At 40.7% G+C, this 11,596-nt stretch overlaps 1 protein-coding gene across 1 annotated transcript; it reads right to left on the bottom strand.

Moving 5' to 3' along the window:
• Window positions 1-243: 243 nt before the first annotated feature.
• LOC103718988 lies at window positions 244-1,214 on the bottom strand. Its single transcript, XM_008808026.4, has one exon. It carries the CDS (start codon window positions 1,077-1,079, stop codon window positions 663-665), a length of 417 nt encoding a protein of 138 aa, XP_008806248.1. The 5' UTR covers window positions 1,080-1,214; the 3' UTR covers window positions 244-662.
• Window positions 1,215-11,596: the final 10,382 nt, after the last annotated feature.

Here is an 11,596-nt window from a genome sequence, read left to right as displayed (position 1 = left end):
TGGGATGAGATGGGAGCGGGGATAGAAAAGTAGAGTGAAGTAAATTTCTTTAGCAGTACAAAACCATTCCAATCATCCACTGCAACTCATCCAGAATTACCGCCATTCAAATGCATGTGAGTCTTCCTCACAGACCAGAATTAAACATTCGCAATCAATGGAATCAATGGCAGCCATAGAGAACCCAAGGCAACATTTATGGGAGGCTTGGAGAGCAAAAACAGAACGGTCACGCTAATCTCCTTTTAGGCCACATTGCAATGAGTCCTCGTATTAAATGGCTTCTCATTTCTTATAAAAAGGGAAATGAGAAGAACCGAAGGAACAAGCCCAAAAGAACAAGAAGAGAAAAATTTTTAAAAAAATCCAGCACATGAGAAGAGAGAGAGAGAGCTGAAACTGATGTATTGCCTTCTCCATCAAGCCTTTCAAAAGCATAAGGAATCAATGTAAACCAATATACTTGGACTAAGATTGAAACGTTTCTCAGTGTATCCTTCTCAGGAGCTTCTACTTCTGCACAGAGAAAACCAGAGAGAGAAAAACAATGAAGAAAGAAAACTAACACCTTTATCCTCTGTTTCTATGTTTTCTCCTACTCTCTAAAACTGCCATTCTTAGCGAGAGACTTTTCCTTTCCAAAAGCTCCCATGTTTCTCGCATCATTTGGCTTGGTTGGGGATCTCCTTGATGTGTTGGAGTTGCCAGATATCGTGGTCCTCCTCCTCCCAGAAGAGCCCAGACCCTTCCCTGTTCTCGGAGCAGAGGAAGTCCTCCTCCACAAAGGGGAACCAGCCCAGGAGCATCTCCTCCTCCGCGCCCCACCACCACCACCCCCCGAACTCGTCCCACCCCAGAGGCCGCTCCTGCTCCTCCGCCTGCGCAGGCACCGGCGCCGCGGGGCCAGAGGAGTCCACGGCGGTGGCCGCGGCCGAGCTCTTGTCGGCTCCGCCGCCCTTGCGGGGCTTTTCTGGTGGCTCCGCCCTTGGCCACTCCGTCCTCTTGGGGGGTGGATCCTTGTAGCGGCGCTGGGTTTTGGCGGCTTTGGAGGGCGCTTGCTCTGCTCTGTTTCGTTTCATCTGGTGCGAAAAGGGGGGAACGAAGGAGACGAGGGAAGGGTTTGGGATGGAACCCGGTTGAGTAGAGGAAGGAAGGAGGGGGCGCGCGTGCGTGTTTTCTTTTTTGGGTACAAGAGGAGGGAGGGTGTTTGGGATTCTCTTATAGCTACATGGGCCTTGTTTCTGTTTGGGATTCTCTTATGCTGGACAAGCCAGCGGTATGGGTTGGACTCTTGGTTATAGCCGCTTTTACCAAAAACAAAAAAAATTATGTTAGGATTTAGAGGTGTGGTTAAGTTAAATTAGAAGCTTGTGCTTTAAGAATTATGGATAAAGTAAGTTTATAATTTTCATGTGGTTGGGCCCAGGCGTTTGCTATGTTTCGCATGCATTTCTATTTGGATTCTTTTTATACTTAGAGGTGAGGTTTTGCTCTATTGAGTCGTGATTTGTTGAAAATTGTGCAGCACTAGATAGCCACCAAATAATTTATCTAAAAAATAGACGATGGTCGTTCAACTTGCAATACACCTGTTTAGCACAAAACATGCCGTGCATGGTTCTGAAGACAAACCGCTAACTAAATATCATACGGGTCTGAAGATGAACGACAACTGCTTGTCTCCGAGATATATGATATTGTAACTATTTAGGACTATGCAATTCCTTTCAGTGGTGCAGAACATGTATGGGGAAGAATCCGAACTTTCTCTTGTTTTCTTTAGTATCTATGTTTCCAATCAAGCTATATGTGCAATTATTATAGAATGTATGTGATATATTTAAAGAAAATGGAGAATTTGAAATTTGTGCAACATTATAAAATTATGTTTGTAATGAATTACTAAATTTAAAATTGAATATATTGTGTTAACAAGAAAACATGTCACATGCAGCTCATCAGCCTTAATATTCGGAGTTTGCAGCGAACCTATTTTGAAAACTAACAATTAGGTAGCTTATAGATGAACGGCAACAATCCAAGATAGTTTATGCGGAATTACGGTTCACAGTGTAACCCTTGCAGCTTACTTCTTGGAAAGGTGCAATTGATGATAACATTATATGTACTACTTTGGAATAGAGTATTGTTTTAATTTCATCTTTTGCACATTTTATAGACCCATGACTTGATTTGGTAACTAATACTCAATCTTCTATCTCTTGAAAAGCACACTTTTATAAGTTTAACATACTACAAGAATAAATTTATCCCGGCACATGGCCGAATTTAATATATATTGGCACCCAACCCTCCAATGCTCCTTCGTGTTCCTGCAATGCATGCAACCACCAATGCAACACCAGCCAAAAACCAAAGTGAATTAGATGAACTATTGATGGATCATATCTCATGTCTGCAAGGAATGGTTCAAAATTGGAATAATTATTTTTAAAAGAGTTTTAGACGAATTCCTGAGGGTCATACAAAAAAAAAAAAAGAAAAAAAAGAATCGGCACAAGGGCTTCACCATCATTTTCCATTCCTTTCCGGAAATCGGTCCAAGAAAGCAAACCAGCGGCAGGCCACAGGAACGTTTCAACGGCAGAAACGCGTTGGGAAACGTATTCCATAAAGTTTAAATTAGCGCTCTCCACCCGTTTCGTCCAAGGCCAAACGATTCAAACGTCAATCAAATCTGATATTTCCAGGTCCCATCAAGGACCGTCCATCCACCACTGGCTTCTGATAACGATTGGGGGGGATCCAACGAGCCGAGCCGAACATCAAATCAAATAAACGGTGGGGGCCAATTAATTCAAGCAGTCACCGGATCGGACCACCCGGCGGCCAGAAAAGTCGTGCCGACACGGGACGTGGCTGTGGGGAAGCCGTCCCTCGCCAACTTGTCTTGATCCATTCGTCCAACCTCTTCGGTCCCGGTTGGAGGTTACCGAATCCAAGCAAGCATCATATCAAAAAAAAAAAAAAAAATCTAAGCAGTCACAAGCTCAAAAAAATAAAACAGCACGAGACACGAACAAGATGTGGGAGGGATGGCAACTGCGTGGATTAACTCCGTTCTCAGAAAAAGTCTTTATATAATATTATAATAATGATGATATAATCTCTCTTATTAGAAGAAGTCTTCCTTTTTCTTATATATACGAAACTTTAACACGTGGGAAAGGGACAATGGTCTTGGTAACGGGGCACACGGCTGAATGCCTTGCGACTACTTCCTTGGGGAGATTGAATTTTGTTGGAATGGTCACGTAACGGGCCACATCGATGGCCGTGACGGACGGGAAATTGTTTGGGGCCGCTTGTTTTTCCCTCTCTTTATTTTTTCTTTCGATAAAATTTTTAATTAGACCAAATCAACTACTATGTCCATGGATTAGTCCAATTATAAACCAACACATCCAAACACATCAGCATTATTTTTTTTTCATCTTTGTGCATGTCCTTTTATAATTAGATTAGTTCACTGCTGAGCTAATGGATCAATCAGATCACAAACCAACACGCACAAATAAATTTGTATTGCTTTAACTTTTTATTTTTTTAATCTATTTTTGCATGTGTCTGTTTTTGGTTGAATTGATCCACTGCTAAACTATTGGACTCCGTCCAACTTTTAATTTATTAATTTTTATATGGTAGAAAGAGACCGTACTATTTGCAACTATCTTGGGGGCAACCAGACCCTTGATAATGTTATGAGTGAGGACGGTCAACTTAGGAATTAAGACGAGTTGGATGCCAATGCGAATCAGTTTAAATGTTGCATATTGACTTGTTGCGTCAAGCTAGCGTGGTGCACTAATGTGGGTGCTTTTTTCAAACTTTTGATGCTCAACTTGGTGGAGGACTGCTCTGATCAATTTGCTTGTCAACTAAGATTGCCTGCTCTTACAAGTCATTACTTACATAGGTTGAATACTTCAATTTCTCAAATGTTCTTACAAGTCGTTAAAATATGTTGAAATCTTGAAGAGTATTTTTGCAATTCTTGTACTGCCTATAGCATAAATATGATTGTTTCTTCATGGATATTTCTTTTTTTTAAAAAAAAATTCCAAAGCCAAAAGAAATGCGCATCGCATACATTGCCCGATCATCAAGTTTTCAGCATCATCACGGCTTTGCAAATCAAAGAGATAGGCAATATCCAAATGGCTTATGAGTTCAAGAGCCTTTTTTTTTTGGGGGGGGGGGGGGGGGGGGGGGATCAAACAACATTGTTATTCAAATTTTGTTTACTGAATTATACAATGAACATGTCATTTCTATGTCCGATGTGATTATTTCAATCACGATCTCTAGTAATCTTAAATCTAAACTCTGATCTTGCCTTTCCTGGAGTCCAAAATATTGACTCGTCTCGAAATGTTAGCGATTTTATTTATTTTTAGAAGGAAAAGATGGAGCATGCTTAATAACATTTTAGTATCAATCTTGGATTCAAGTGCTCAAATGCTTTATAGGACATTGTTCTAATTTTATCTTTTTAGGGGATATAGGACATTTTTCTAATCAACGCATTTCACTAATATGCAAAGGCATGCAAAACCTCTTATGTTGTCTAAAAATATATCATGATCATTAGCTTATAAGTGAATCATGAATTCTTCAAAATGAAAACATCGAAAAATTGAAAACATTGCTGGCTAGCAAGGTCCTTGTTTCTTAGAGGAACATATATATTTGTTTGTTCTCTTGACTAAAATAAAATTCTATGAAATTTGGTTATTAAGCTTTTATGACATGGATGAGCTATCTATGAAGTGGCTGGCAAAGATAAAAGCATCTCACGGAAATTTCTTGTTTCGCTTCTTCTCTTCTTAATGAACTCCAAGTAATGCAAATAAATTTCTGTGTCTCATCATTCAAATTTGTTGGAGAGCTCATTAATATCCACAGAATTGGTATAAAGAGAGGCGAATGAACCTAACAAATCTCCACCTCCTCAACCACCTTTCAGTTTATCCGACTTAATTGACAAATTCCTGTCAACTAGAAGGTGCTGTGTAGTTGGGATGCACCTAGTTTATGGGGCAATTGATTGAAACCAATATGGTCCCAAACCTTCCAAGGCTTGACCTAAATGGACCTACGGTATTGATGGTTAGAGGTTGGCTTCACAATGTCTCCACGGATATCCATCCATGTCTGTGGGGGCGTCGCGGCAGGAAATCAAATGCCGAGGCATTGAAGCAGCAAGTAGCTTGAAATCAAATTGCACTGCAAAAAAAAGAGGAGTCGACGCGATCCCTACGCGGCTCAAGAAAAGAAGGCAGCGTATCAACCTTGGCTAAGGCCTAAGGGTGGAGCGGAACGCGGATTGCGCGGGAGGTAAACCTACGATGCGGTGAGGATATCACGCAGAACCGAGACAAAAGAAAGGAAAGTAAAAAAAAGAAAAAGCTATCCCCTGTTCACGGAAAAAGACCGGCGTCTCAGTAATTATTATCCCTTCAACTGCCAACCCACCCAGCCAACCTTTATTACCGTTGGTTTTCTCCGCCACCTCTCGGTCTCAGTCGGCGTGCCAGAAATATTTTATCTGATACCGCAGTCTTTTCCTCGTACAGAAAAAGGGAAAGAAGGGTAGAGAAGGCAAAAAAACTCTCTCTCCTTTGTTTCTTTTCCCGTAGGGCTCGTTTGGTTCGCGGGAAGCATTTTCCTTCCTAGGAATATGATTCCTGAGAAACAAATTCCTAGGAAGAGGATGCCTAGGAAAGTACTTTTGACATGTTTGGTTGACCATGGGAAAGTGACAAATTTCCAAGATGCTTATGTTTGGTTGGCCATCCACTTTCCTAGAAAAGTTATATATAATTCCTATTATGCCCTTAATAAAAATTAGGTTTTTAATGCCTCTTTAATGCTTCTTTAATGTTGAAGGGACTTTTTGGAAAAAAGTAAAAATGGAGCAATTCCCGCCTCATGGAAAAGTAACTTTCCCATGTTTCTCATGGGAAAGACTTTCCCATGAAATGTGGGAATCACATTCCCATGGAAATACAACTTTCCCTTCTCTCTCCTTTGAAAACTCCAACCAAACAAGAGGCATTTCATTACTTTCTCGTTGACCACACTTTCCCTCCTTCTTTTCTCGCGAACCAAACGAGCCCGTAGAGAAGTCCACGGACCACGCTTTCCCAGAAAAGTAAATAGAACTAGGTACGGACAGGGCGTATTTGAAAACCAGCCGACCCATAAAAAAGAAAAAAAAAAAAAAAAGTCAAGTGGAGGCAACTGGCGTGCCCTGGACGAAACCAAAGGCGTGAAGGGAAGCCTTGGAAAAAGAAAGCGTTCGCGGTTTCCGGCGACGGAGACGGGTTGTTTGTCGAGGTTCTCTCTTTGTGGGCTGCGTGGAAAGACTGGTAAATGTGGGGCCCGCCACGTGGCTTGCTTTGGTTTTTCTGGGAAAGGGGACGCGGGTCTATGTGGGTGTTTCGTGCGGGACCCAGGGAAAAAAAACAAGAAGGTTGGTACCCTGCTTGGTGGGAGCCACAGCTTGAGCCTGTCAAAAAGGGGCATGTTTAATTACATGTTTTCTGGTTGTCTATAGCTGACTCCAGTTGTAACTCCTTCTATAATGCAAATGATGGATAGCTGTATAACTTACGACTGCCATTAGAGTTGGGCAACGGGCCGTGCCGGGCCGGCCCGGCCCAGGCCCCCCGGGCCAAAACTCTAAACGGGCCGTGCCTGGCACGGCCCGTGAGGCACGGAAGGCAAGCCCGGCCCGGCCCCCGGCCCCTCTATTGGTGGGCCGGGCCGGGCACGGCACGGCACGGGCCGGGCACGGCACGGGCCGTGCCAGGCACGGCCCGTAACGGGCGGTAACGGGCCGTGCCAGGCACGGCCCGCAACGTCTCTAAACGGGCCGTGCCTGGCACGGCCCGTAACGGCTCCAGACGGGCCGTGCGTCTGGAGAGGGGGGAAGAAAATAGCCGTTTCCAACGGCTATTTTCGGGAAAAAGACGGTTTTGCCCCTCCCAACAGTCCTATAACGGCTGAATTGAGGGGTATTTTGGGAAAAAAATTTTTTGGGCTTCTATAAATAGCCCATTCCTCCCTCATTCTCACCACACCAAACCTCTCATTCTCTCCTTCTCTACTGCTATTATTTCTCTCTTCTAAAGTGCTCTTCTAGCAATTTAATTTTTAGTTTGTTCAAGTGCTACACAAGAGGAGGTTCCTGTTGAGAAGAGAAGGTCGCTTCTGTTGAGAGCACAAGAGGAAGCTCGGAATCTCGGCGCTGCCTCTGCCCTCCGACCCTCTACTCAATTCCTCCTTGCGGTTAGTTTTTATTTTTTGAATTAATCATAGATATGTCATCTTTTGAGGAAAGTCAGTTTGGCATTCCTGTTTCTGAGGGGGAAGAAACTAATCCCCAACCCCCTGTTCCTAGTTCCTCTAGAACTGGTGAACCGAGTGAAGGTCAAACCTCTTCTCGTAAGAGGACTAGTACTGTATGGAATGAATTTGATAGAGTTATGGTTGAGGGAGTCTGGAAAGCTAAATGGCGTGCTAATTTTACTTGATGCATACGCTGAAAATATGAATCAAGATGCTGAATCTGCTAAAGATGAGGTAAGACAACTTCTTTATGATATTTTTGCTATATATGATGAAAAAATTCGTGGATCTAGAACACAAATACAAACCTCTATTCCTCCTTCTAGTAGTTCTCGTTCGTCATCTATTTTTTCATTCATTGCACAGAGAAGACACACACATGCTTCAAGTTCCTCTTCATCTTCTTCATCTTTAAGTAGTGAACTAGAATTTTATTTACGAAATGATCTTCAGTCTGCATATGATGAAAATCAAATAGAGAATCTAGATGTATTATCTTGGTGGAAGAGTGTTAGAAATCAATATCCTGTTATGTCTGCAATTGCACGCGATATTTTAGCTGTGCTGATGTCCACGGTAGCATCGGAATCCGCTTTTAGTGCAGGTCGGCGTGTTCTTGACGAAAAGAGAAGTAGGATGACGGGCGAAACGGTGGAGATGCTTCTCTGCTTCAAGGATTGGCTGGATGCTGAGGCAAGACTTCAAGATAAAGGTGGACATAATACAACATCCTCTGATGATGATGATACAAACACTACTGAAGACTGAAGACTGAAGACTGAAGACTGAAGACTGAAGAGTGAATACTGATTCACTGAATCACTGATGATTAGTAAGATTTCTTAATTTTTTATAATTGTACATTTTTATTGTATTCTGGAGGTCAGACCAAGGTCCAAACCTCGGCCCTTTCTTAGTTTCTTATTGTATTCTAGAATCTAGAGGTCAGACCAAGGTCCAAACCTCCCTTCATGTACCATTTTGATTGAAATTAATAAACTGGTAGGGGTCTATGCCAAACCCCCCACCATTAAGGTGGCTTTATATTCATAAATCAAGATTTCTTAGTGTTCATAATTTATTAATGTATTAAAAAAATTTTATCGGGCCGAGCCGGGCCCAGGCCCGGACCGTGCCAGGCCCGCGTGCCAGCCCGGCCCAGGCCCTTATGGGCCGTGCCGTGCTGGCACGCGGGCCGTGCCGTGCTTGGCCCGCGTGCCTAGACCGGGCCGTGCCGGCCCAGGCCCGAAGCGGGCCGTGCCTGGCACGGCCCGCTGGCCAGGATTCGCTAGCCCAGCACGGCCCTATCAAAGGGGCCGTGCCAGGCACGGCCCGTCACTGTAGCTGGCGGGCCGTGCCAGGCACGGCCCGCTTCGTGCCGTGCCAGGCACGGCCCGCTTCGTGCCGTGCCGTGCCGGGCCGTGGGCGGCCCGGCCCAGTGCCCATCTCTAACTGCCATATATATATAAAAGTGAGGCAGAAAATAATATTATTCTATTATAAATATATCTAACAAAATTAAAAAATAAAATATCACGAAAAAAAATAGTATTATACTCCTCGATTAAATTCTAATGTTTTAACGTAAAAAAGCGATTCAGTTCGCAGTACCATCGTATAAAATAATTCAGCCAACAGTAGTATTTATCTAAATTTGAACACTTGAATTTAAAATAGCCCAATCAAACCCATGGCAGTAAAGAAATTGGAAGACACTTTATTGTGACCGAGGTAACATTCCTATTGACAAACCGAGCGGTGGTGGTAGCATATTACAAGGTTATTTTGGAACAAATGAATTTAAGCACCCTCCCGAATGTAAGCGTTGACACCCAACATCTATAACCATGGATGAGTTTTAAGGACAAGCTATGTCTTCTTCTTCCTTTTTTTTTCTGCTTTTCTTTTTTAATTTTCTAACAAGAAGTATGTAAAAAGTTTTCATCTAATCAAATCAGCATCACAAGATGGCCAACGACCTAAGCTTTAACAACATTACAAGCACATCGATGTTATGTGACCTAAGCTTAACTTCATACGCTGTCAACACATAATTACATAATCATCTATAGACAGGCATATAAAAATATCTGATTTCAGAGAAATTCCCTGGTTCGGGTTCGTTGATAATCAAAGGATGATTTAAGCTAGTTTTGGAATGCGAAATTAGTAAAATCTCCACAGAGTTTAATCTTCGTGTTGATGAAGCTGATATGCATAAATCTACTCCATAAGAACTAACTGATTTTAACCGTAATCTGACATTATTCGAACTCTTGCTTTAGATCTGATTTTGACGCAGGCAGAGGCTTCCATGAACCAACCAGTCTCGAATGGACTAGATTCGAGATGGGCCTTCTACAAGAACTAACACTGGGCCCAGTGGCCACTGTGGCCTGGTTATCTGTATGGTTTGGGTTCTACCATGTACATATGTGGCTGCTGCATATTGTGAAATAAGAACTGGATTCCGGTGGACAACTTGATAGGCAAGTCATAGAAACCTACACAGCATTCCGGGACCCAGGTCATGGGTTCAAAAAAGAGAGTGGTTACTGCATAGGATACTGCTATATTTATATTTATATTTTTAAAGTATATACAAATATATATCTATTTGTATATTAGATAAATACAAAAATTGATATTTATTTTTATTTTAAGTAGACATGAATATGAACCAGATATTAAGCAAATTTATATTTATTTTAAATAAATAGGATACAAGTTATGGTAGGCCACCGGAGTCCTGCCAATAGAACCTTTCTTACTGTGACTTCAGGCCCGCCCATGGCCTCCAACAACTCTCTGTCTATACCAGCACTATAATATCAGATTGGGGGAGAAGATCGGAATTAGAAATTGATAGAAAAGCAACCGGAAGAGAAAGTAGGAGTTTTGACTAAAAAAACGGATTTTGTCTGGTTTGTTCCCTCGAGACGTCTACTCAAGCCAGGTGCGGCTCAGAGAATATGATCATGAAATATGATGCTGTAGCAGCAGCCGTAGCACGGGGAACTCGAAAGAGGCTATTCCTCTCTCTCGGTACAGCTCATTTTAGGAGGCAGGCAGAGGTGTGGGAAGATAGGGGCTGGAAAAGCACGTTAATAAGAACCGAAAAGCCCGCCCTTATGCCCTGAGTGCTCAGCTTCGCCCCAGAAGTGGAACTAACTTAATTATACCAATATTGTTTAATCCAAATATGGATATAACTTGGTTATTATTTGCATATAAATCAATAAATCATATGCCGAGAAAAATTTAATAATGAAAACTACCATAAATGACACAATCATAAGGTAGCAGGATAGAGTACGATGCATGGATATCTAGGTAAAGGTCTAAGGTATAGTTATTAAATCCTCATGTAGATTGGCCTAACCTAGAATCCTATTGAGTAGTCGCTGGTCAGACTAAATTATACTAAAAATATTTTAAATTAAAAAAAATTATTTTATAAAATATAAAATATATTAATATATTTTTTGCATTATATAATACTATTCCTATTTAATTGAAGCATAAAAAAAATAATCATGAATGATATATTTCTTCGAGAGCTTGCAAGAAAATTACTACAAATATAGAAATATGTAGGCTTTACTTAGGATTCTTAAATATTATTAAACAATAATGTTTTGAAAATATAATGAAAAATAAAATAAAGTATATTTATTTTTAAAATTATAACAATATTTATTTTATAAAAAAATAATTATTAAAATATTAAATATAAAAACATAAAATGATATTTTTATTATTGTGGAACAAAAAAAATATAACAACAACATGTTTGGTATTCCAACATTAGTTAATGAATATATCAATTTTTAACATTTCTTATTTTAACATTTTTTACGGTTAAAACTATTTTAAAAATTATTTCTTTCGATAAAATAATATTATCATTTTGTAGCACAGGGAACAGAGTTAATGGATATATCAGTTTTTAATATTCATCAACTTAAAATATTTGAAATATATATATTGATATAAAATAATACTATAATTGCTCTGGTACAAAGAATGGAACAATAACATATTTGCCATTCAATTGTACGACCTGTTATCTTCCTTTAGATCGGGGCAGTTTTGTCTAATTAACAAAAATATTATCTTTCAATATCCAATTTATAAAAAGTTCTCTTCAACCATCTTATTCCGGTTTTCCAATCAAACGTCATTCAAAGCAAAGCTTAGAAATAATAGATTCTGAGTGAAA

Source organism: Phoenix dactylifera, chromosome 9 (assembly GCF_009389715.1).
Source record: "Phoenix dactylifera cultivar Barhee BC4 chromosome 9, palm_55x_up_171113_PBpolish2nd_filt_p, whole genome shotgun sequence".
NCBI classification, from domain to species: Eukaryota; Viridiplantae; Streptophyta; class Magnoliopsida; order Arecales; family Arecaceae; genus Phoenix; species Phoenix dactylifera.
Note: the sequence above shows the minus strand (reverse complement) of the source record. Positions and strands in the feature narration are given on the sequence as shown.